The 26,060-nt window shown below is 38.9% G+C and overlaps 1 protein-coding gene and 1 pseudogene across 2 annotated transcripts; one reads left to right on the forward strand and one right to left on the reverse strand.

Moving 5' to 3' along the window:
• Positions 1 to 26,060, reverse strand: part of LOC137774119 (uncharacterized) — an 802,702-nt pseudogene that overhangs the window by 286,228 nt on the left and 490,414 nt on the right.
• Positions 1,163 to 11,533, forward strand: PRL (prolactin). 2 transcript variants are annotated; one of them, XM_068557696.1, is made up of 5 exons: positions 1,163 to 1,190; positions 3,537 to 3,721; positions 5,523 to 5,630; positions 9,028 to 9,207; positions 11,342 to 11,533. In XM_068557696.1, exons 1-5 carry the CDS (start codon positions 1,163 to 1,165, stop codon positions 11,531 to 11,533), a joined length of 693 nt encoding a protein of 230 aa, XP_068413797.1. The 2 variants fall into 2 exon arrangements, with proteins under 2 accessions (XP_068413797.1, XP_068413798.1); XM_068557697.1 differs by having other exon boundaries at positions 3,540 to 3,721.

Raw genomic sequence — 26,060 nt, forward strand, 5'->3', positions numbered from 1 at the left:
CTAAAAGGCAAGTGGAACTTTTGAGCCCATGAAAGATGAATTTTTGTCACCTTGGCTCCAGAGTAGCTCGAGGTCAGAGAAATAAAGCCACCATAAGTTAGTAACAGTTTGTCCACCCCTATCCTTGAAAGTGGACATGACTGTCTAGAATTTTGTTTTACTGCATTATATACCAGGCTATCTGTGTGTGTGTGTGTGTGTGTTTGCCCTTGAAAATCACTGTGTCACTTCCCCAGAATAAACTCCCTAAGGTCAGGGGTGACTTTTTTCTTCATCTTAGAAGAGGGGGCAACGTGTGTTAAAGAAGAGGGGGCAACGTGTGTTAAAGGATTCATTTTCCAGCCTTCTTCACATCCCTCCTGATTCCTCTTGAAACGACAATCCTTTCAGCATCTAACTTGACTAATTACTTCTTCTATATCCTTGACATCTAATCTCTCCAATCCTCTGTTTTTCAATCTGTAAACTGGGGATGAAAATATAAGTTTACCTAAATGTTAAAATCAAAAGAGATAAATGAAAATGTACATTTTACCACAGAGGTATGTCATTTTTAAAAGGATAAAACAGAATGTGTAAAAATCAAGAAAAAATGAGAGAAATGTATTGAGTATAACAGGAACTGAAAATCTTACTCATCCTTATCCTATATTTCTTGGTATTTAGTGTGTAAGTTTTGAAATTTTGACTTCACCCAGCAATTCTGAATGAAAAAAAAAAAAATAACCTTTGATAATACATGAGACACCTTAGTGAAAGATAATGCTATATTCAAGAAACTGCAGAGAAATAAAGGTAAATGTTAAAGTAAATGACTGCTATAATTTTACAGGTCCTCTAACCCAAACTAGTCTCCAGATCTCACCTTCATTATCTCTCTCATTTCCTTTTGGTCTAATTAATCAAAATCCTTCCTAGATGTTCATTTCTGGCCAGTATGTCTTCCTGAATATGAATAAGAAATAGAATACCATTTGATGTTTGAAATTATGGGGGTAATCTCGATGACGGAAATAGATGACTGGCAAAAGGGAAGGGAATGCCTGATTAAATATATTCATGAAGATGTCAAAGGCTTATAAAGCCAATATCTGGGAAAGAGAAAGCTGTAGGACTACCAGATCTTCTCTGGTGAAGTGTGTTTTTCGAAATCATCACCACCATGGACAGCAAAGGTTCATCACAGAAAGGTATGTGCAGCAACTCACGGAGGTGCTAGCTTTATCAACACTCCTGTAGCGGTATTAATTTGAAATTGTAGCTAATATTCTCTTAGTCAGAGGTTTCAGGATTACAGAGTTTAGAAGAGCTATCTAATCACTGCTCTAGAAATCAATTGTATAAGGGACTAGGACAGTGGTTCCCAAATGGGGGAATGTCTTCCAGAGACATTTGGTTAATGTCTGGAGATGTGTTTGGTTGTCTTAATTTGGGGCAGGGGTGCTACTGGTCTCTAGTGGGTAGAGGTCAGAGATGTTGCTAAACATACTACAATACACAGGACAGCCCCCAGAACAAGGAATTATCCAACTCAAAATGTCAGTCAGGCCAAAGGTGAGAAACCCTGGACTGGAATAAGACCAAAAGTGTCTCTGAGTCCAAGTCATCACAGCTCCAGAAGGTAGAAACAAACATTTTCTAGTTCCCAGGCCTCTTATGTGGTTTGGCCAAGATGAGTCAGCCTGACAAAACTTTTAACTCTGAAGCCATAATATAGACAATGATAGCAGAGCTGTCTCCTACAATACTTTGTCGACTGGGTTTAAGCCAAATGACATTATAAAAGAAAAAACAGGCTAGTAATAACTAATCGCCTTTACTTTCTTGGTTGACATTTGCAAGAAAAGGAAATTGCAAGACAAGGAAATTAGTAACAAAATTTATTTCATGAAACAACAGAAACATTTATCTCTTTTATCTCATCTTAGACTATGAAAATCCTTCAGATGATAAAGGTACAGATAAATGTAGTCAGAGTTAAAGAATATCTATCCAGTTATGAATTTCCTAGAACCAATACTATTCCAATGCCTCTATCTGCAAAGCACTTTTTATTTATACTTGTAGATAAAACATCTAATCAGCTATGTTACATGACTGTAATGTACCTAAAATAAACTCTTTGGAAACATGTTTTTGAAAAATTAAAAGTCTGTTACATGAATCATCTCACAACGTTAATATTTTTTATTTTGCAGCTAAAAGGTTGTTTAGCTACATTCTATACTAAATATTCCTTTAGATATTTTCAGGTATTTGGGGTTAGGTATTTTTTCACCATAAATCTTTAGCACTTGCCTAGTTTTATCTTGGACACTTCCAGTTACATTTATTGAAGATTCCATAGCAAATGAGTTTTCTGAGAAACACATTTTTATATTTTATATTCTTTATATTCTTTTGGAGTAGTTTGAAGTTAAAAGTGATTTTAATATATTGTTTCTTTCCTTTTGGAAGTGTAAATTATTGATATGTTAGTGGTTCTTATTTGTCCATCTTCTGAGATAGTAAATTGGTGACTAAATCATCTCTGATAATTGTCAAATATTTTAAAAGTGAGTGTTTTATAGATAGAGCAGAACAAATTGATAAAATCAACTTTCTAGGTTCACTATCGTCATGCAATCAAAGTATTTTTCTCTACTAGTAATGGCGATGACCTCTGCTAGCTCTGAGTCATCACAGCTACCGATGTGGTCCCTGTTACACACACACAGACCGAGAGCCCACACGCGTGTGAGATGTGACATGAGGAAGTGAAAAGATGACAGTATTGGCACCCAGCCGCCTCCATCTGCTAATAATGGGACTTGGGGAAAATCACTTACCCTCTCTAAGTCTTCTTGTTTCATTAATATAATTTGAAGATAATGAAAGTCAAGGCTCTCTCACGGGGTTATTGTGAGACACAAATTTTTAAAAATTTTTAAAGCTTTGGGCAAAGTATCAAGGAAATGCATGGGGTTATTAAGGTGAGTTAGCAGATCCAGGCTACAGTATCCTTTTTATCTTAGAATTCTCTTTGTACTCAATATTAGCAATCAGTCGGTCATGTGTTTATTATTATCAGGCACGACAGTAAACCAGAGAGATCAACTGTGCTATTCTTGCCATTTCAGTGTCTAGAATGCAAGCTTTCGTCAACATAGAGTTAAAAAAATTACAAACTCCTAGAGAGCCTGGCTGCTGAGAATCTGCAGAAAAGTTCCAAGACATTAAACTATCTTAAGAGAATGACCTAAACGCTCCGGCTCAGAATTAATTTCAGCTCCAAATGTTTGCAAAGCACAGAAGCACTTCTGGGAGCAATACAAAAATGCAGGGAGTAACCTACTTCTCAAACTACCTATCTGTGCAAATATGATTATACATCTAAATTTACACAGTGGAAGGTGTTGATTCTTTCCCACCTCAGCTATTTCAGTACCAAATCATGCAGAGGGCAGTGGGGAGAGATAAGGCTTCCCTCGACAGGATGGCTTTTGATAACCTCAGTTGAATAGATCATCTCAGAGTGGCTCATTTTTTTACTTAAGCAGGGTCACTCCTGCTCCTGCTGTTGCTGGTGTCAAATCTCCTCTTGTGCAAGAGCGTGGCCTCCCTTCCCATCTGTCCCAGCGGGGCTGTCAACTGCCAGGTGTCCCTTCGAGACCTGTTTGACCGCGCAGTCATCCTGTCCCACTACATCCATAACCTCTCCTCAGAAATGTTCAACGAATTTGTAAGTACTGCACTTCATGCTTATTTCCAGAAGGAACCTTCACGTAAGTGACTGGGCTAAACCACGCTTGAAACAAGAAGGCTGCACCAGCCAACTTTCAAATAATACACTTTCTAGGTCAAAGAAGGCATCAGCTCATAAGATGTAGAAGAAAGGGTCAGTTTCATGAAATCTCAAAGATTCTTAAAGAGTGTCATAATTTTTTTTCAATTTCCTTTACTTTGTTTTATTTTTTTAATTTCCAAAATAAATTTTAAAGCACCTATATTAGTCAGCTTGGAGTGCCATAACAGAATACCATAGACTAGGTGGATTAAACAACAGAAATTTATTTCCTCACAGTTCCGGGGGCTGGAAGTCCCAGATCAGGGTGCCAGCATGGTCAGGTTCTTGTAAGGGCTCTCTCTTCCCCATCTGGCTCCTCCATGTGTCCTCACATGGTAAGCGGGGGAGAAAGAGACAGAGATACAGAGAAAACAAGAAAACTCTCTTATAAAGACACTAATCCTACTGGATCAGGGTTCTAGCCTATGAGCTCATTTAACCTTAATTACCTTCATAAAGGTCCTTCTCCAAACACAGTACATTGAGGGTTGGGGCTTCAACACAGGAATTCAGGGGAGACACAAACCTTCAGTCCATAACAGCACCTGACCTACAGCACTTTTAGGTGGGGCTGAGGAAAAGGAAGTATGTGGACTTTTTTGTCCTTAAGTGTCTCTCTGGGCATTCTTCACCTAGCACACAGTAGATACCCGATAAATGAGAACTGCACTGCAGTGAACTGGGTGGATTGAACATGGTAGATGAAGCTGAATCCATGTCAGGAAAACAAATAATGATAGTTTTTTAAATGCTACAAATTATTGTTCTAAGATTTGCAGTGAATAGGTTTAAAACCAACTAGAAGGGTTGGTTTAGAACTGGAAACAATTATTCTCTTTCTGATGAAGGTACTTTGAAAGTTGTATGTTAACTCTTTTAGGACAATCAAGGAGCACATAGTAGAGCAAACAGCTGATAAAAAAAATGGTATTCAATGTTTGTGTTAAATTCATGTAGTTCTTTTTACTCACCAGTTCCTCTTTCATTCTCCATTTTTAACTGGCCACCTTTTTTCCAAATCTTACAAATCATCCCTTTAAATGTTCACAACTTTTACTAAAGATTAGTTTTTCTCTATCAGTGTGTTAGCTAGTTTTGTCTATGCTTATTCTCAGTCCATTGCTTAGTATTTCCTAGAATTTTATGCCACGTTTTACTGACTTACCATTTTGTCACCATCAACAAAATTGTAGTCTGCATCTATGATGAACACTAAGCTATAGGTATGTGGATTCAGAGATTAGTCAAAGAAAAGTTATCATTTTATAACTCCGATTAAGGAAGTATATTGGTTCCGACCCACAGTGAACAAGAGATTAAATGGCCAAATACAGGTACATATGCACTATATTTGGTTCAAATACTTTTTAAAAAGATGATATTTAATAAAACATTTAATATTTCATATTTGGGGTATTTTTAGTGTTTGCTATCCAGATAATAACTTGTGGGAAGGGTGAAATTAAACAAGGGAACAGCAAAGGGAAGAGCTTGGAATTTAGAAAAGTTAGATGAAAAAAAAAATTTTATAGAGATAATGGAAAGAAAAAGTAGGAAAAAGAATGACTTTCAACTTTTATGTGGCTTTCATTAAAAAAATTATACATCTATCAAATGTGTTACCATTCTGGTAATGGGTTCATTTATTCAATGCCCAAACAACACTAACTCAGTAAATCTGCTTGATCACTTCCAGGATAAACGGTACGCCCAGGGCAGAGGGTTCATTACCAAGGCCATCAACAGCTGCCACACCTCCTCCCTCTCCACCCCTGAAGACAAAGAACAAGCCCAACAGGTCCATGTGAGTCTTTTATCCAGGTTTTTTACCTAAACAAATGAGATAGTCCACAGGTGTTACCAGGCTGCAGATTATTAGAAGTAAAGGTAACCGCACATGCAAAGAAAGGTGGAGGAAGAGCAAGCTATCGAAGAGAAATTACATTCTGCACTTGATGAAGTATGAGTAAAATCAAGTGCTGACTAAAGATTTACAGCAGCAAAATAAACGATCTATAAATTGTCCATGCAGACAACATTACTTCAACCAATGCATTAGACCTAGGATTGCATATATTTTACTTCATGAAAGCATAAACTGAATGGGACTTCCATGTGTAAAATATTAAATTTGCAAAATTCATGGGTATGTAAGAAACGCAAACCCAGTTGATGTATTCCCCGTTACTAGTGACTCTTACATGGGCAGCATTTACCATGATGGACCACTGTACCATTCGAGCCATTGCTTCTGATTTTCGAGGCTCTCCTGATTCTGCTTCTACTTCTCTGACACCTACTTCATTCTTCACTGACTCCTCTGTCACCTCTTATTCTTAATTACAGGTCTCTCCCCAAATCAGGTCCTATAAAATGGTTTGCTTCTCATGACCGCAACTGTTGCCTCTGTTCTGATGACAACAAAGTCTGTATATCAAGGCCTGATCATTTATCCCAGCTCCATTTTTTATCATCATAATCTCTTCCTTCTGATTCCCTGCCCGAACCACAGTCCTCACATGATTTTAAATACTTTCACATATATCCCCCCTTAAATACAATCTGTTCTCTCTCTACAACTTGGTTAATGATACCAGCGTTCTTTCAGTCTATTAAGCTCATTAATGACGATGATGATAAAATGAAGGAAGAAGGTGAAGAAGGATGAGGAATTTTTTATAAATTTAAAATTTATTGAGAGCTACGACATTGCCATACATTTTACAAAGCACTTTATGTGCATTATTATATTCAGTCGTCACAAAAAACCCTATAACACAGGTACTGTTATTATACTTCCTGAGATAAGGAAACCGAGGCTCAGAGAAGTTATGGAATTTGCACCTGTCACACAGCTAGGAAGCAGTGAGTCTGGGTTCCATCCAACTCAGAGCTCTCACTTTTAATCATTGAGCTACAGTGGCCCAGTGCGTATGTGCCACTCACCATACAGCTTGTATTTCTTTACAACTCCTTCTCTCACATTCTACTCATGCTTCCATTGCAATGTCTATTTGATTCTTCTCCACTCTTCATTTCCTTTACCAGTAGACTAGTTCATGGACATCAAGAAAGTAAGCATTTTAAATCAGAGATGCTCAGCCCCTTGGAGTTTCATGCCTGATCCTGGTAGTAGTAAACTAGGGGGCAACACCCTCCATTGTGAATCCCATTGATGCTGTTACTAAAGACAGTACTGTGCCATCTTCTGCACCTACACATGTCAACAAAATAGACTGCTCTGATAGCAGCATGGGGGTTGGTGTTGGGATAGATTAAGGAAAGCATGTTTTTAAATGCCATGTCTTCTTCATTGTCTCTTTGTTCCAATATCATAAAATAAAATTAGCAATCAAAAAATGAATATATTAATACATGATTTGATTCATTAATACAAATGAATCTTTGGGTGAAAATGATGTGGGCATGAGTGGAATCTGTCTTTCCTGGGTAGATACTCCAGGTACATACTGAGTTCCAACAAAATACTTAGGTTTCTTTCCCTGGACAAGCAAAGTATTCAAATATAAAGAACTCACTGAGTAGATGGTCGAATTTCTGAGGGAAAAACAAAATTCTTCATGTTATAAACTAGAACTCATTAGAAGAATTAGTTATTTACATCAGGCAGACCCAGAGATAAACCCATGCACCTATGGTCAACTAATCTATGACAAAGGAGGCAAGGATATACAATGGAGAAAAGACAGTCTCTTCCATAAATGGTGCTGGGAAAACTGGACAGCTACATGTAAAAGAATGAAATTAGAACACTCCCTAACACCATGCACAAAAAATAAACTCAAAATGGAGTAGAGACCTAAATGTAAGACCGGACACTATAAAACTCTTAGAGGAAAACATAGGAAGAACACTCTTTGACATAAATCACAGCAAGATCTTTTTTGATCCACCTCCTAGAGTAATGGAAATAAAAACAAAAATAAACAAATGGGACCTAATGAAACTTAAAAGCTTTTGCAAAGCAAAGGAAACTACAAAAAAGATGAAAAGATAACCCTCAGAATGGGAGAAAATATTTGCAAACGAATCAACAAAGGATTAATCTCCAAAACATATGAACAGTTCATGCAGCTCAATATTAAAAAAAACAAACAACCCAATCAAAAAATGGGCAGAAGACCTAAACAGACATTTCTCCAAAGAAGACATACAGATGGCCAAGAGGCACATGAAAAGCTGCTCAACATCACTAATTATTAGAGAAATGCAAATCCAAACTACAGTGAGGTATCACCTCACACGGGTCAGAATGGCCGTCATCAGAAAATCTACAAACAACAAATGCTGGAGAGGGTGTGGAGAAAAGGGAACCCTCTTGCAATGTTGGTGGGAATGTAAATTGATACAGCCACTCTGGAGAACAGTATGGAGGTTCCTTAAAAAACTAAAAATAGAATTACCATATGACCCAGCAATCCCACTACTGGGCATATACCCAGAGAAAACCATAATTCAAAAAGACACATGCACCCCAATGTTCATTGCAGCACTATTTACAATAGCCAGGTCATGGAAGCAACCTAAATGCCCATCGACAAGATGAATGGATAAAGAAGATGTGGTACATGTATACAATGGAATATTACTCAGCCATAAAAAGGAACGAAATTGGGTCATTTGTAGAGACGTGGATGGATCTAGAGACTGTCCTACAGAGTGAAGTAAGTCAGAAACAGAAAAACAAATATCGTATATTAAGGCATATATGTGGAACCTAGAAAAAATGGTACAGATGAACCGGTTTGCAGGGTAGAAATAGAGACACAGATGTAGAGAACAAACATATGGACACCAAGGGGGGAAAGTGGCAGGGGGTGGTGGTGGTGGTGGGATGAACTGAGGGATTGGGATTGACATATACACAGTAATATGTATAAAATAGATGACTAATAAGAACCTGCTGTATAAAAAAATAAATTAAATAAAATTCAAAGATTCAAAAATAAAAATAAAAGCATTGAAAAATAAATAAGCCAGATTTTTTAAAATTTTAGCAAAATGTAAACAAATAGCTTACATTTTACACTTTTACAACTTTTACCACCTTCAAAAAATTTTGTACACACACAGGAATAACGAAGAGTTTTTTAGGTCAGCCTCTCTGCACAAAAATCACATGTGACTAAACCCACTGTATTACGCTTATTTTAATGAAATTGCTTCCTGTGGTCGCTTAGCACGAAGTCCTTCTGAGCGTGATCCTGGGAGTGCTGCGCTCCTGGAATGACCCTCTGTACCACCTGGTCACGGAGGTGCGGGGTATGCAAGAAGCCCCAGATGCTATCCTATCAAGAGCCATAGAGATTGAGGAACAGAACAAACGACTTCTGGAAGGCATGGAGAAGATAGTTGGCCAGGTGAGCAGCCTCTTGAAGGCTTCTTTGGTTTTCTCATGAATGAAAGAAGGGACCTCTGTGATGAGGAATGAGTTTTGAAATATCTCACTTTGCAAGAACACGATGCAGGCCTTCTATATTCTAGACTGCTATCAAATAAAGCAAGAGCCTAGTCAGTCATCATAGTGATAGATTCTATTGTAAGTGAAGCAGAATTCTACTGCGGTTTTTGACAGGTGCAGCCTTCCCTGCATTGCACACAATTCCACCAAAAGCTTGCCTTTTCCTGGGCACAGGTGGTTGAAATATTTTCAAGGGTAAGAGAACTAGAGAATAGAATTTGCAAAATAAATGTTTTCTTCAAAGTATCCCAGGACATCTGCTACTGAAATTCTGCTTGTATTCTTTCTCTGTCCTCCTCAAACCAAAGGATGAGAGTGGGAAGGAAGAAAGGAGAAAGTCAAAACCAGATTGGATGGTGTTTCTCCCCACTCCTCCCTGCTCTGCCAGAGACATCTGTCAGGGAAGGAAGGAGGTTGAAAAGAGGAGGCCACAGCATGAATGCTGTCCCACAAGCACTAGATTTCAGTGGGTCACAAAAGATGGAGATGCTCCTTTTCTGGAATGTTTTTTTTTATTTTGTAATTTACGCAAAATTTTCCCATCCTAAATTTTCTTTGGGGGGGGGGGTGGCTCCAAAATGAAAACCCTAATCATTGCATTTAATCTCCCCAAATAATTTATCATATTTAGATTGATATATGCAATATAAATCTCCATTTAGATGGGATAATTTCAATATGAGGGAGGGAACATCTAAGCAGCTTCCTGAAGTTCTCAGAAATAATATATCATCTAAATAAAAATATATGATTATAGACATAATAATAAGAGCAATTTTATATTTCTCTTATTGTGTACAAAGTACATGTTAATCCTGTGACATTTTTTTTGTCATTTTCAGGGGAGAAGAATATATCCATCACAAATACAAAGCACATTTTAACCCTGGGACATATGAAATAAACACCTAGATTTTCAGGTTATTTTCCTCATTCCTGTGGGCCTATTTTCTGAGGTCACTAATTTGTTCTATAATACTTCATTTTGTTCTTTTTTACTGCTTACTTATTTATTCTTATTCATATCATTGCCCTTTGCACAGTAAATTTTGTCTTAGGGCTCACGCACCAAAATAAAAAATAAAAAGCAAGGAAACGCACTCAAACTTTACATTCCAATAAGGAATCCCAGGTTTAAAAAATAGTCTTACTCTGCAACAGAAAGTTAGTTTAGCAGGGTCTACAGTTATCCCACGTTTATACCTAGAAGCTCTCCAAACTAGACGACATCCCTAGTTGCCAAGCTGGCTCTCCGGGGATTCCCAGACCACAGAGGGTAATCAAGCGTGAAGATGCAAGGTGCTCAGTTGCTCGGTGCCCTTCTGTTATCACAGCTTCTCACCCTACCACCCACCTCTCACCACCGAGGGGTTGCTGTCAGCACCCCCTTTTTATAGGCAGTTTTCCCAGTACCTCCCACTTAAGAGACATCAAGAGAAAGCAGATATTTCTCATAGACATCAGGGGGTTATCTGTCCTGGGTGGAATGTGAACGCCTCCTGACTATTTCAGAAGATCTTGTCAGTCAGAGCCATCACTAGATTATCTGCCCCTTAAACCATCTAGGACAATCCTCATCGTTTCTAAGGTCTTTAAACACACGCTCTATGGAGAACAGAATCAGTTCAAAGCAGGGAAAAGATAAATGTAATGATGGTGACCTTCAGAAGAAATAAAGTTAAAAAGTACATTTCAGAGAACAGATTCAGGACATGAAACAGTTCAAGTGACACAACTGTGTCCCTTGATCACATTCATATGAATATTCAAACAGCAGCTTTGTTTCTCCATCGTTTTACTCCTGTACAAATATCCTTAATCTGTGATCACATACATGTAAGAAAACTTACACCTGAGTTCTGCTCCTAGCTTGTATATTATTAACAGATTTCTGATACGCTGGCTCCAAAACCTATGTCTAGAGAGTTTTATATTCATGTGTCCTCCTCAAAACTTAATTTGATAATTAGAAGGAACGAAGATAAGCAAATACTAATAAAACTCATAATAAGTCATTATCTTTGGGTGCTTAGGTTCATCCTGGAGTCAAGGAGAATGAGGTCTACTCCGTGTGGTCGGGACTTCCGTCCCTGCAGATGGCCGATGAAGATACGCGCCTTTTTGCTTTTTACAACCTGCTCCACTGCCTACGCAGGGATTCACATAAGATTGACAGTTATCTCAAGCTCCTGAAGTGCCGAATCATCTACGACAGCAACTGCTAAGCCCACATCCATTGCATTCATTTCTGAGATGGTTCTTAATGATCCATCCCATAGCAGGCTTCCTTTAGTTTTATAGCTTTTTAATGCATGCTTGGGTGTAACAGGCCTCATCTTAAAAAATAAAAACAGACTCCACAGAGATGTCAAAATCTAAGAAGGCAATTTGTCCAAGTTTCTTATCTTCATTTAACAGAAAATCAAAAGAAAATCCATCCCTACCATTGAGAGAAGTTCCTATTAAAACCTGTCACAAATAGCAGAAGCTGGCATTACAAAGAAGACCATTTACAGCTTACTTTAACATCACAGCAAATTATTCTGGGTCAGGTTATTAGAATCAAAGAATTCGATAATTATTCATCGTGCTGGTCATGCTACCGAGAAGACTGAATTCTCGGGATTCTTTATGAAAACCAGCCACGTACTGTCAGCCAATTTTCACAGTGCTACAACAGACAATTAAGTGCTATGAAACTGTAATGTACCCAAATAGCGGGAGGTTTACCGAACTGTCCAAAAATTATTAGGATACCGTCTTAGTCCTTCTGGGCTGCTATAACAAAATATCATAGATTTGTAAACAACAGAAATCGATTTCAACAGCGTGGTCAGGCGGGGCCCTCTTCCGGTTGCACACTTCTTACTGGATCCTCACATGGGGGGAGGGACTAGGGAGCTCTCTTATATATAAAAGCACTAATCTCATTCATGAGGCTCCATCCTTATAACTTAGTCGCCTCCCAAAGGTCCCACCCATGAACACCATCACCTTTGGGAGTTAGGATTGCAACATATGAAATTTCTGGGGGACACAAAGGTTGAGGCCATAGCAGATACAAACGTGAACTGGCTTTCTCCTCCTCCACTGGCCGTCTTCAGCCAAGCTCAACTGCATCCCCATCTCCTTGGCATAATCTGGCACACATTCCATACGTTCTGGTCACACTGGGTTTAACAAGTTCAGTCCGGTCAAGCTTCAACTCCACCTCATATTCAGCCTATTCAGTGTTTCCCCCTCCCCTACTGAGGCCCAGGGGACCTACCAGGGAAAGCAGATATGACCGTTTCTGCAAGGATTCTTCTCCCTTACTCTCTGGATCGTCATTCCTCTGGCCATGTTGGAAGGGGGTAGAGGATGACGAGATGGAAAACCTCTGACATCACTGACTTCCATGGTGCTATTGTAGCTGTCCCATGGCCAAGAGGGACTGATCTGGAATTCCCCTGAGTGACAAGTGTCTCTCTTGTGGGGCACCCGTGTGATTTTCCAGGACATCTGCAAGTTGGGGGGGATACCTCACTGCATAGTTGTTTTTTTTTTTTTTTAACCAAGGGAGATGTTCTGGCACCCCACAGATCAGCCACCTGCAGTATTCTCCACAGTCTGTCTGTTTCCCTCACTCTGCAAGCACCCTACTGGAGAAAATTAATTGGCTTAAGGTCAGCTGCCTACTAGCTGACCCACAGGAAAGCCATGCGTCATAGACACTCCAAACAACTAAATGGCAATAATACCGGTGTGCATCTGACCCCATCCTGGGGTCTCTGGACAATTCTCCACCTGGTGAACACAGAGTAGATTAGAAAGTTGGATTCATAAACAGACATTAATCTGAGTGAGATACCATTCTTTCCTCCTTTCAGAACCATGAGTAACTATCTTTGTCAATAATTAGGTAGCTGGCCTTACAGACATTCCCTACTAGGTGCCTGAATTGCAAATCCCTCCTCATAGACTTAGTTTCTAGTGAGACTGGAGAGACATGACTGGATTAGGGTAGCTCAGCTTGTTCAACTGCCTCAAAACAACCTGGGATGAGGGCAAATCTCTTTGCCAGCTCTCCTGGCGGTGGTGTTGCCAGGCTGGTTTTGCAGTATCTTTATGGCTTTAGCAGGAATTCTTAGGCAACAGTCAATGGGAAATATTTCATCCAACATCCTGATAGAGATGAGATAAGAACGGTAGAAGGGAAGGAGAATGAAGAGGAATGAAAGAAGAAGAAGACGGAAGGAAGGAAATACAGAAGAGGGAAAGTGAGTAAAAGACAGGTCGTGAAGGATGAGATGCTATTAGAATACTGTATTTGGTGAAGACCCAAATACATAATGCTTTAATTTTTATACCCTAAGAGCAAATATCACCTCATATTCTCCTTTTACTTCCATTTCCTCTTCTCTCCTCTTTTTCTGAAATTGTCCTTTGTATGAGGAGTATTCTTTTGCTGCTACTAACTGAGTTGCCATAGTTCTAGAGATGAACAAAACTGGGCACATCTTCAGATCAGAACTCAAGGCAATTTTCTTCTGTCATGCAAAGAAACTTTTCATACACGTATAGGGACACAGTCCAGCAAAACCAACCTCTTCCCTCATAGCCAGGGTTATTTTTGTCTGAGTCCTGCTCCTACCTCTAGCTGTGATGACCCAAACCTTTCAGAACACAACAGAATACTCTGCCCCAAACCAATCTATCAATCTCTCCCTTTGTTCCTGCACGCATGCAAAATGTCAGCTTTCTCGTATTTCCGCTTTCTTCTTTCAAAAGGCAGAAGACTATGGGAAAAACACGTATGCACTTTCTTTCTAAGTCATTTATTGCTGCAAACATCTAATTCTATTGTGTTACCCACTTAACTTTCTTTCTTTCAATGTCTAGAGATTTCCAACAGAGAGGATGGTATTTATCAGAGGGGAAATTTGGCAATAACGGCGACAATGCAATTGTATGAAACATACATTCACCACTAGCCCACACACATCTTCATGTATTCTTCTCTTATAAAGTTTATTCCAAGCACAAATTTAAGGCTGTAGATAAACAACGGAGGAGGTGATATTGAAAGGCCTCTCGCTGCTTGACCGTGACATATAAACTGAATACTGTAGATTTCAGACAATATTGAGCAGAGCCCTAGGTGTTCTGTAGAGTCAGCAAGGGGTAGCTGAAAAGAGGATATTTGTGAAGAATATAACAATCACTCCCCTGAGTGAGGAGAGTGAGTCTATTTTTTTCCTCTTTTACAGATTTCCATGTAAGATTACATTTGAAGAAAGACCCTGCTATAGCAAGAATAGTAGCAGAGGTTACCAAACGGAAACAAACAAATGAAAAACCCTTGACAGTTCACTGACCTCACAGATTAGTAAATCACGTGTCATGGATACAACAAAGACTTAAACTGAGGTTTAAAAAAAATCTCTATTTTCCAGAAGTTGGCTCCAAGCTGTGGAGAAAGAGAGGGTGACATAAACATGCAAATTACTATATTATATAGTAAAGAAAAGTAAGTATAAGAGGCGACACCAAACAAAGTGCTACAGTGAATTGAAGTACAGCTAGGAGACATCTGGTTGTGAGAACAGGAAGCTTTTTGGAGTGACACAGTTGTGATGGCTTTATGATGGAGGTGTGAAAGGTTGATGGGATGCTGATATGCAAAAACAGGAAGACAGCATATCTGTCAATTCATTTAGAATCATAAGTATCTCCTATATCCTGGGCAAAAGGAACTGAGATATTAATACATATAGCATTGTAAGGTATCAGTGAATAATCAAGTTTGACCGAAACACAAGAAATGCTCATTTTTTTAACAGACATGTAATGTCTCTCATTATTATGCTCCCACTATGTGCTATATACATTACTGTATGCTACATATATTACTGTTACGGGGAAAATCTTGTAAGGATTGTTTATGCATTGTGGAAGATCATTTACGCCAATTTGGAGAGCTTGTATTTATTCGACAAGGCAACAGGAAACCAGGAAATTTTAGTGCAAGAGGGCAGTATGTCCAGAATTGGAAAATAGAAACATTAACCTGGTCTGAGGGGTACTGGGAGTATAGGGCTGATGGAGAAAAAGCAGCAGTCCAGAAACAGCTTGGAATATTATGACACTAAAAGAAAATCAAAGAAAAATCAAATCTGCCAAGTAAAAAGAAGCAGAGGATGTGAGAGATATAGGGAAAGAAATAGGCTTGACTACAGAGAGGGAATGAGGCAGGCGTAAGAGTCAAAAAGGCATCCAAGAACATGGGACTGGATGAGTAAATAAATGATTGGAAAGTCAGAGAGAAGACAGGAGATAAATTAAGGTTCTGTCCAAAAGCATCTGAACTTTATTTTCCTGTATTTCATCAACTTTGTATAAGAATTCATCAAAAAATGTTAACTTACTATAGCACATCACAGAAATAAGTACACTCAAGAGCCCCTGCTAGACTCTATCAAATACCAGAACCAAAGCATCACTGCCCAGTGATAACAAGTAGCAAGTCACTAGTCACTTTCAACACTTAAATAAGACATGCATTGTAAAGCATAGTGGATGAATGGAAATAAAATGAAAACAATCCACTCCTTCACAGAGCCAGCCCGACCCAAAACCTAAACAAAACATAAGTAATGTTCTCTTTCAACATGTGTCCACTTTCTCCAAGAGTTTCTCATTCCTTTCGCCTGAATCCACCCTTGTTTACTGTCCTTTCATTGTCTTCCTCTCAGCAGATGGTCAGCTAATCACTAATCACATAAATAATTAAAAAGTGCTCACTCCTAAGATAATATTCATATTGAAGGAGTCTTGAAACTGAAAAGCTTTCTGATCCTCTGAAAACGAAACTCTAATATTGGAATGACTCCTCCCCAGCCTCTTTCCAAAATGCCCAGTAGGCAGCCAGATGCGACTCTAGCTACTTAGAAATCTTCTGCTGTAATTATAACCTATTTGGATAGTAAAGACAGGAAAGACAAATGAGGCAATGAAAGGCATTTAGAAAGAAATGCATGGACAAGTGGAAAAGATACCATATGTTTTAAACACAGATCCACGCTTGCACACCATACCAGTGTGATGGGAGCCGGGTGGGCCTAACTGGGGGTGGAGTTTTCAAGAAAGCCCTATATGAATTAGCGCTGAGAAGTTTTATTCAGCTCAACTGCTTAAATATGATTCTTTGATTCTAAGACTCAGAGCCACTCGTCCCACTTAACTGCACTAAGTCAAAAAAGGACTACACTTATTGCACGTTTGAAAGTTGCTAAGAGATCTGAAAAGTTCTCATCACAGGAAAAAAAATTCGTAACTATATATAGTGACGGACGTTAACTAGACTTATTGTGGTGATCACTTTGCAATATATACATATATCAAATAATTACACTGTACACCTGAAACTAATATAATGTTATATGTCAATGTTATATATGCATAATGATTACATAATCATTATGCTGTATACCTAAGACTTATATGTGTGTGTGTATACACACTAATATATGTAAAGTTTTTTAAAGAAATATACTTTATATATTGGATAAAGAAAGCAAATCAACTAATATTTTTTGGTTTTTTTCAAAAGTACATTCTAGCTAGCATATTGGGTCTAAAACCTTATCACCAAATGTTGTTTATGTTTATACTGATAAAGACAACAGAAAAGTGTCCTAACCTTGTAACATTAACTGCAGATGAGTTTAGTTACAATTGTTAATAAAAACCACTAAATCCTAAAACCTATAGGCCAGCAGAGTACTCTGCTACTGATCACTGAACAAATATTTACTTAATTCCCACTTGACTCAGGCACTATTGCTGGTGCTTAGTTTACATCAATAAACAAAGCAGGCAGACACTTGTCCTCATAGAACTTATATTCTAGCTGGGGGGGAAGACTGACAACACACAATAAACATGAATACAAATACACTATATAGTATGTTAACAGGTGATCTGTACGATGGAAAAAGAAATAGTAAAGCAGAGGAAGGGTTTTAGGGAGTAAAGGTGAAGAAAGGGAAGTGATCTAAAAAGACAACTTAGAACCCATTGAGGGCAGCAGCAGCCAATTTCCTCTGTTAAATCATGCAAATGTGCTCCCTTGCACTCCAGATCCAAGTTTTGCCTCTTCCAGTCAGACTTCTTCCTCTCCTGCACAACTTCAAAAAGGTTTCCATCTCTGAGGCTCTATGCAAACATGAATATTCTGAACATTCTTCCTCTCGTCACTTGAATTGAAAGATTTTATAAATAATTTGGGGTAAATTCCCCCAAACTAAGTAACATTTTATGCAACAGATTTTGATAATTTTCTGTTTCCTGAAGGACTAATCTCTAAATTATTTTCATTTTACAACACACTATCAGTGTCCAAAATTACATAATGTAAAAATATTATATATATATACTGCTCTTCTAATTCACTGTGACATTTAAAAAATATACACAAAATATAAATTAAGTAACAGAAAGATAAAAATAAATAAAAACAGAAATACTAATATCTTCTTCCCAAAAGGATGAGGACACTCACTTCTTTTTCAAGTTAATTTTATTTTTTTATACAGCAGGTTCTTATTAGTTACCTATTTTATACACATCAGTGTATATATGTCAATCCCAATCTCCCAATTCATCCCACCACCACCACCCCCCACCCCTGTTTTCCCCCCTTGGTGTCCCTACGTTTGTTCTCTACATCTGTGTCTCTATTCCTGCCTTGCAAACCAGTTCATCTGTACCATTTTTCTGGATTCCACATATATGTGTTAATATACGATATTTGTTTTTCTCTTTCTGACTTACTTCACTCTGTATGACAGTCTCTTGGTCCATCCACGGCTCTGTAAATGACCCAATTTCGTTCCTTTTTATGGCTGAGTAACATTCCATTGTATACATGTACCACATCTTCTTTATCCATTCGTCTGCCGATGGGCATTTAGGTTGCTTCCGTGACCTGGCTATTGTAAACAGTGCTGCAATGAGCATGTGTCTTTAAATTATGGTTTTCTCTGGGTATATGGCCAGTAGTAGGATTGCTGGGTCATATGGTAATTCTATTTTTAGTTTTTTAAGGTCCTCCATACTGTTCTCCATAGTGGCTGTATCAATTTACATTCCCACCAACAGTGCAAGAGGGTCCCCTTTTCTCCACACCCTCTCCAGCATTTGTTGTTTCTAAATTTTCTGATGATGCCCATTCTAACTGGTGTGAGGTGATAACTCATTGCAGTTTTGATTTGCATTTCTCTAATAATTAGTGATGTTGAGCAGCTTTTCATGTGCCTCTTGGCCATCTGTATGTCTTCTTGGAGAAATGTCTATTTAGGTCTTCTGCCCATTTTTTGATTGGATTGTTTTTTTTAATATTGAGCTGCATGAGCTGTTTATGTATTTTGGAGATTAATCCTTTGTCCGTTGATTCGTTTGCAAATATTTTCTCCCATTCTAAGAGTTGTCTTTTCATCTTGTTTACAGTTTCCTTTGCTGTGCAAAAGCTTTTAAGTTCCATTAGGCCCCATTTGTTTATTTTTGTTTTTATTTCCACTACTCTAGAAGGTGAGTCAAAAAAGATCTTGCTGTGATTTATGTCAAAGAGTGTTCTTCCTATGTTTTCCTATAAGAGTTTTACAGTGTCTGGTCTTACATTTAGGTCTATAATCCATTTTGAGTTTATTTTTTGTGTATGGTGTTAGGGAGTGTTCTAATTTCATTCCTTTACATGTAGCTGTCCAGTTTTCCCAGCACCACTTATGGAAGAGACTGTCTTTTCTCCATTGTATATCCTTGCCTCATTTGTCATAGATTAGTTGACCATAGGTGTGTGGGTTTATCTCTGGGCTTTCTACCCTGTTCCATTGATCTATATGTCTGTTTTGGTGCCAGTACCATATTGTCTTGATTACTGTAGCTTTGTAGCACAGTCTGAAGTCAGGGAGTCTGATTCCTCCAGCTCCATTTTTTTCCCTCAAGATTGCTTTGGCTATTCGGGGTCTTTTGTTTCTCCATACAAATTTTAAGATTTTTTGTACTAGTTCTGTAAAAAATACCACTGGTAATTTGATAGGGATTGCACTGAATCTGTAGATTGCTTTGGGTAGTACAGTCATTTTACAATATTGATTCTTCCAATCCAAGAACATGGTATATCTCTCCATCTGTTTATCATCTTTGATTCCTTTCATCAGTGTCTTACAGTTTTCTGGGTACAGGTCTTTTACCTCCTTAGGTAGGTTTTTCCCTAGGTATTTCATTCCTTTTGTTGCAGTGGTGAATGGGACTGTTTCCTTAATTTCTTTTTCTGATCTTTTGTTGTTAGTGTATAGGAATGCAAGAGATTTCTGTACATTCATTTTGTGTCCTGCGACTTTACCAAATTCATTGATTAGCTCTAGCAGCTTTCTGGTGGCCTCTTTCGGATTATCTATGTATAGTATCATGTCATCTGCAAACAGTGACAGTTTTACTTCTTCTTTTCCAATTTGTATTCTTTTTATTTCTTTTTCTTCTCTGATTGCCATGGCTAGGACTTCCAAAACTATGCTGAATAATAGTGGCGAGAATGGACATCCTTGCCTTGTTCCTGATCTTAGAGGAAATGCTTTCAGTTTTTCACCACTGAGAATGATGTTTGCTGTGGGTTTGTTGTATATGGTCTTTATTATGTTGAGGTAGGTTCCCTCTGTGTCCGCTTTCTGGAGAGTTTTTTTTTATCATAAATGGGTATTGAATTTTGTCAAAAGTTTTTTCTGCATCTACTTAGATGATCATATGGTTTTTATTCTTCAAGTTGTTAATATGGTGTATCACACTGTTTGATTTGCATATACCGAAGAATCCTTGCACCCCTGGGATAAATCCCACTTGATCATGGTGTATGATCCTTTGAATGTGTTGTTGGATTCTGTTTGCTAGTATTCTGTTGAGGATATTTGCATCTATATTCATCAGTGATATTTGTCTATAATTTTCTTTTTTTGTAGTATCTTTGTCTGGTTTTGGTATCAGGGTGATGGTGGCCTTGTAGAATGAGTTTGGCAGTTTTCCTTCCTCTACAATTTTTTGGAAGAGTTTGAGAAGGATAGGTGTTAGCTCTTCTCTAAACGTTTGACAAAATTCACCTGTGAAGCTATCTGGTCCTGTACTTTTGTTTGCTGGAAGATTTTTAATCACAGTTTCAATTTCATTACTTGTGATTGGTCTGTTCATATTTTCTGTTTCTTCCTGGTTCAGTCTTGGAAGGTTATACCTTTCTATGAATTTGTCCATTTCTTCCAGGTTGCCCATTTTATTGGCATAGAGTTTCTTGTAGCAGTCTCCTATGATGCTTTGTACTTCTGCGGTGTCTGTTGTAACTTCTCCTTTTTCATTTCTAATTTTATTGATTTGAGTCCTCTCCCTCTTTTTCTTGAGCAGTCTGGCTAAAGGTTTATCAATTTTGTTTATCTTCTCAAGGAACCAGCTTTTAGTTTTATTGATCTTTGCTACTGTTTTCTTTGTTTCTATTTCATTTATTTCTGCTCTGATCTTTATGATTTTGTTCCTTCTACTAACTTTGGGTTTTGTTTGTTCTTCTTTCTCTAGTTCCTTTAGATGTAAGGTTAGATTGTTTATTTGAGATTTTTCTTGTTTCTTGAGGTAGGATTGTATTGCTATAAACTTCCTTCTTAGAACTGCTTTTGCTGCATCCCATAGGTTTTGGATCGTCGTGTCTTCATTGTCATTTGTCTCTAGGTATTTTTTGATTTCCTCTTTGATTTCTTCAGTGATCTCTTGGTTATTAAGTAGTGTATTGTTTAGCCTCCATCTGTTTGTGTTTTTTACGTTTCTTTCACTAATTTATTTCTAATCTCATAGCATTGTGGTCGGAAAAGATGCTTGATATGATTTCAGTTTTCTTAAATGTACTGAGGCTTGATTTGTGATCCAAGATATGATTTACCCTGGAGAGTGTTCCATGTACACTTGAGAACAAAGTGTAATCTGTAATCTGCTGTTTACAGATGGAATGTCCTATAAATATCAAATCTACCTGGTCTATTGTGTCATTTAAAGCTTGTGTTTCCTTATTAATTTTCTGTCTGGATGATCTGTCCATTGGCATGAGGTGTTAAAGTCCCCCACTATTATTGTGTTACTGTCAATTTCCTCTTTTATAGCTGTTAGCAGTTGCCTTATATACTGAGGTGCTTCTATGTTGGGTGCATATATATTTATAATTGTTATACCTTCTTCTTGGATTGATCCCTTGATCATTATGTAGTGTCCTTCCTTGTCTCTTGTAACGTTCTTTATTTTAAGGTCTATTTTGTCTGATATGAGAATTGCCACTCCAGCTTTCTTTGGATTTCCATTTGCATGGAATATCTTTTTCCATCCCCTTACTTCCAGTCTGTATGTCTCTCTAGGTCTCAAGTGGGTCTCTTGTAGACAGCATATATATGGGTCTTGTTTTTGTATCCATTCAGCGAGCCTGTGTCTCTTGGTTGGAGCATTTAATCCATTCACATTTAAGGTAATTATCGATATGTATGTTCCTATGACCATTTTCTTAATTGTTTTGGGTTTGTTTTTGTAGGTCCTTTTCTTCTCTTGTGTTTCCCACTTAGAGGAGTTCCTTTAGCATTTGTTGTAGAGCTGGTTTGGTGGTGCTGAATTCTCTTAGCTTTTGCTTGTCTGTAAAGCTTTTGATTTCTCTGTCGAATCTGAATGAGATCCTTGCTGGGTAGAGTAATCTTGGTTGTAGATTCTTTCCTTTCATCACTTTAAATATATCATACCACTCCCTTCTGGCTTGTAGAGTTTCTGCTGAGAAATCAGCTGTTAACCTTATGGGAGTTCCCTTGTATGTTATTTATTGTTTTTCCCTTGTTGCTTTTAATAATTTTTCTTTGTCTTTAAATTTTGTCAATTTGATTACTATGTGTCTTGGCATGTGTCTCCTTGGGTTTATCCTGGCTGGGACTCTCTGTACTTCCTGGACTTGGGTGGCTATTTCCTTTCCCATGTTAGGGAAGTTTTCAACTATCATGTCTTCAAATATTTTCTTGGGTCCTTTCTCTTTCTCTTCTCCATCTGGGACCCCTATAATGCGAATATTGATGCGTTTAATGTTGTCCCAGAGGTCTCTTAGGCTGTCTTCATTTCTTTTCATTCTTTTTTCTTTATTCTGTTCCACAGCAGTGAATTCCACCATTCTGTCTTCCAGGTCACTTACCTGTTCTTCTGCCTCAGTTATTCTGCTACTGATTCCTTCTAGTGTATTTTTCATTTCAGTTATTATATTGTTCATCTCTGTTTGTTTGTTCTTTAATTCTCCTAGGTCTTTGATAAACATTTCTTGCATCTTCTCGATCTTTGCCGCCATTCTTTTTCCGAGGTCCTGGATCATCTTCACTATCATTATTCTGAATTCTTTTTGTGGAAGATTGCCTATCTCCACTTCATTTAGTTGTTTTTCTGGGGTTTTATCTTGTTCCTTCATCTGGTACATAGCCCTCTGCCTTTTCATTTTGTCTGTCTTTCTGTGAATGTGGTTTCCGTTCCACAGGCTGCAGGACTGTAGTTCTTCTTGCTTCTGCTATCTGCCCTCTGGTGGATGACGCTATCTAAGAGGCTGGTGCAAGTTTCCTGATGGGAGGGACTGGTGGTGGGTACAGCTGGGTGTTGCTCTGGTGGGCAGAGCTCAGTAAAACTTTAATCTGCTTGTCTGCTGATGGGTGGGGCTGAATTCCCTCCCTGTTGGTTGTTTGGCCTGAGGTGATCCAGCACTGGAGGCTACAGGCTCTTTGGTGGGGCTAATGGTGGACTCTGGGAGGGCTCATGCCAAGGAGGACTTCCCAGAACTTCTGCTGCCACTGTCTTTGTCCCCACAGTGAGCCATAGCCACCCTCCCGCCTCTGCAGGAGACCCTCCAACACTAGCAGGTAGGTCTGGTTCAGTCTCCCCTGGGGTCACTTCTCCTTCCCCTGGGTCCTGATGCGCCTACTACTTTGTGTGTGCCCTCCAGGAGTGGAGTCTCTGTTTCTCCCAGTCCTCTTGAAGTCCTGCAATCAAATCCCACTAGCCTTCAAAGCCTGATTCTCTGAGAATTCCTCCTCTTGTTGCCAGACCCCCAGGTTGTGAAGCCTGACATGGGGCTCAGAACCTTCACTCCAGTGGGTGGACTTCTGTGGTATAACTGTTCTCCAGTTTGTGAGTCACCCACCCAGTGGTCATGAGATTTGATTTTATTGTGATTGCGCCCATCCTACCATCTCATTGTGACTTCTCCTTTGTCTTTGGTGTGTGGTATCTTTTTTGGTGAGTTCCAGTGTCTTCCTGTCAATGATTTTTCAGCAGTTAGTTGTGATTCCGGTGCTCTCGTACAAGGGAGGGGGCACATGTCCTTCTACTCCGCCATCTTGAACCAATCTGACACTCACTTTTAAAGCCACTGGACTAATGGATTCTGTATGCACACATATAATTATACCACAGTTGTTTAACTATCATAAGAAAATAATTTCTTTTACATACAATTTCAATCAAAGCTCTCAGAATACCACAAGGGACTGGGAATAAAATTATATGTGAATATCTCTCCTCATATGCATATATAAAATTTTGTAAGCTCAATCAAGTAATCACCATTAGCCCTTTTATTATTCCATCAATTCATCTACTGCTAAATAATCCAAATTCTACAACAGATTTCTTCAAGGGTTTAAATCTCAAGTCATGCCAAAAGCACAGCAATGGCCTACAAGAAGAAACAAAATGTAGTATGGGTATCATTATACATATCCATTTGTAAAGAGAATTAATGAAGAAATACAGAAGACTTACAGTTGGCTGTAACAGAAAGTGTTCTCAATCAGAGCTGAACGTGTGTTATCACCTAGAGCAACAGTCCCCAAACTTTCTGGCACCGGGGACTGGTTTTGTGGAAGACAATTTTTCCAGAATGGTTAGGGGGGTGAGGATGGTTCATGTGGTAATGTGAGCGATGGGGAGCAGCAGATGAACCGATACTAGTCCGCAGCCCAGGGGTTGGGGACCCCTGACCTAGAGTACTTTCTCAGCTTCCCATGACTTCCAAAGAAAAAGGGCTCCATGACTTTTATCTCCTGCCTACTGTGGAGTCTTTTCCACTTTCCTCCACAACTTCCTTCACTGAAATGTCTTCCCTAGGTATAAAACGGACCTTGGGCTTGTGGTCCAGACAAGATGGCCTGGATCTGTTTGTACCCACTCTTCATGCTGGAAATAACAAGAGGCCACTAAAGGAGACCTTTGAGAGTTGGTAAGAAGGTGGTGAACTAGTTTGGGACCTGAAGACTGGAGGAGCAACACAGCAGCACCCACCAGAAGAAGGCAATCCAGGCCCAGCATTTCCTAACCTCCAACCTAGCATCAGAAGGCAGCCTGAGTAGGGCCATTCCTCCCCAGGAAAGAATATGAAGGAACAGCAGGTGAGCTGAGCCAAATCAGCAAGGGGGATGGATGGGAAGAAGTCTCCTGGGGGAGACTCCAAGGCTGCCACACAGCACAGCAAGAGACACCATATAAGCAACTGGGTTCTGGAAGCCTCTTTGCTCCCAATGCCTGTGACTCACCTGTAAGGCAATCCCACCACCACAAGCAGGCCAACCTGGGAAGCACTCTTGGTCCCCCACAGCAGGGAAGATCCTGTCAGAACAAGTACCTGGCCAGGGAAGCCTCCAGAAGCCTGAAACTCCCTCTTGCACTAGGGAAAGAAGGGTGGGCGGGCAGAACCACAGGAGGGACCCAACCACACAGCCAGCAGGGCCTGGAAAGTCTCTTTGTCTCCAAGAGCCTAAAACTTCCTGCCTCTGCCCAGAATCACTGGGGCAGCTGGGAGGCACTAGTAGGGGGATCCTGCCACAACAAGTCTGGCTCAGGAAGCCCCTTTTTCCTAAAGGCCCTGGACTGCCTTCTTTCACCTAGAGACACCTGGTGGCCTACACTGGGGAAACCCCTTTTGCTTCCTCATACACACCATCAGAGACCAGTGGGAGCCCAAGCAGCATTAGGCAAGTCAAACAGGCCAAAATAACATGGCAAAGGCTTTAAAACTAAACTGTTAATGGAACCACAGCCCACAAACTAAGTCAGGAACTCCATGATCAATCTAAACAGGGTGACTTTCTAGTAAAACAAGATTTAAATAGGATGCCAGAGTCCTCTAACGTAAGACAAAATATCCAGGCAACAGCTGAAAATGACCTGTCATACCAAGAACCAAGAAAATGAAAACTTGACTAAGAAAAGACAAGCAACCAATGCCAACACTGAAATTAATCAGATGTAATTATCTGACAAAAGTTTTCAAGCAGCCATGATAAAAATACTTCAAGATAAATTACAAATTCTCTTGAAATAACTAAAAAAAATCTTGTCAATGAAATAGAAGTTATTTAAAAAAGAACCAAATGGAAATTATATAAATGAAAGGTAAAATAACAGAGAAACAACTCACAGAGCAGAGATGACAGAGGATAAGAATTAGTGAATTTCAGGATTGATTAATACAATTCATGTAATCTGAACAATAGAGAGAATACAGACAGAAAAAAAAAATGAATAGAGCCCCAGTAACCTGTGAGAGAACAACAAAAAAATCCAACATTCATCTCATCACGTTCCCAGGAAAAAAAAAGAGAAGGAAAATGGGTGTGAAAGACTACTCAAAGAAATAATGGCTGAAAACTTCCTAAATGTGGGAAAAGATACAAACCT

Source organism: Eschrichtius robustus, chromosome 12 (genome assembly GCF_028021215.1).
Source record: "Eschrichtius robustus isolate mEscRob2 chromosome 12, mEscRob2.pri, whole genome shotgun sequence".
Lineage (NCBI taxonomy): Eukaryota > Metazoa > Chordata > Mammalia > Artiodactyla > Eschrichtiidae > Eschrichtius > Eschrichtius robustus.

Coding starts and splice junctions, on each gene's coding strand:
- PRL (XM_068557696.1), top strand. CDS start 1,163: ATGGACAGCAAAGGTTCATCACAGAAAG. Junction 1,191..3,536: donor CAAAGGTTCATCACAGAAAG/GTATGTGCAGCA, acceptor TTTTTACTTAAG/CAGGGTCACTCCTGCTCCTG. Junction 5,631..9,027: donor AACAAGCCCAACAGGTCCAT/GTGAGTCTTTTA, acceptor GTGGTCGCTTAG/CACGAAGTCCTTCTGAGCGT.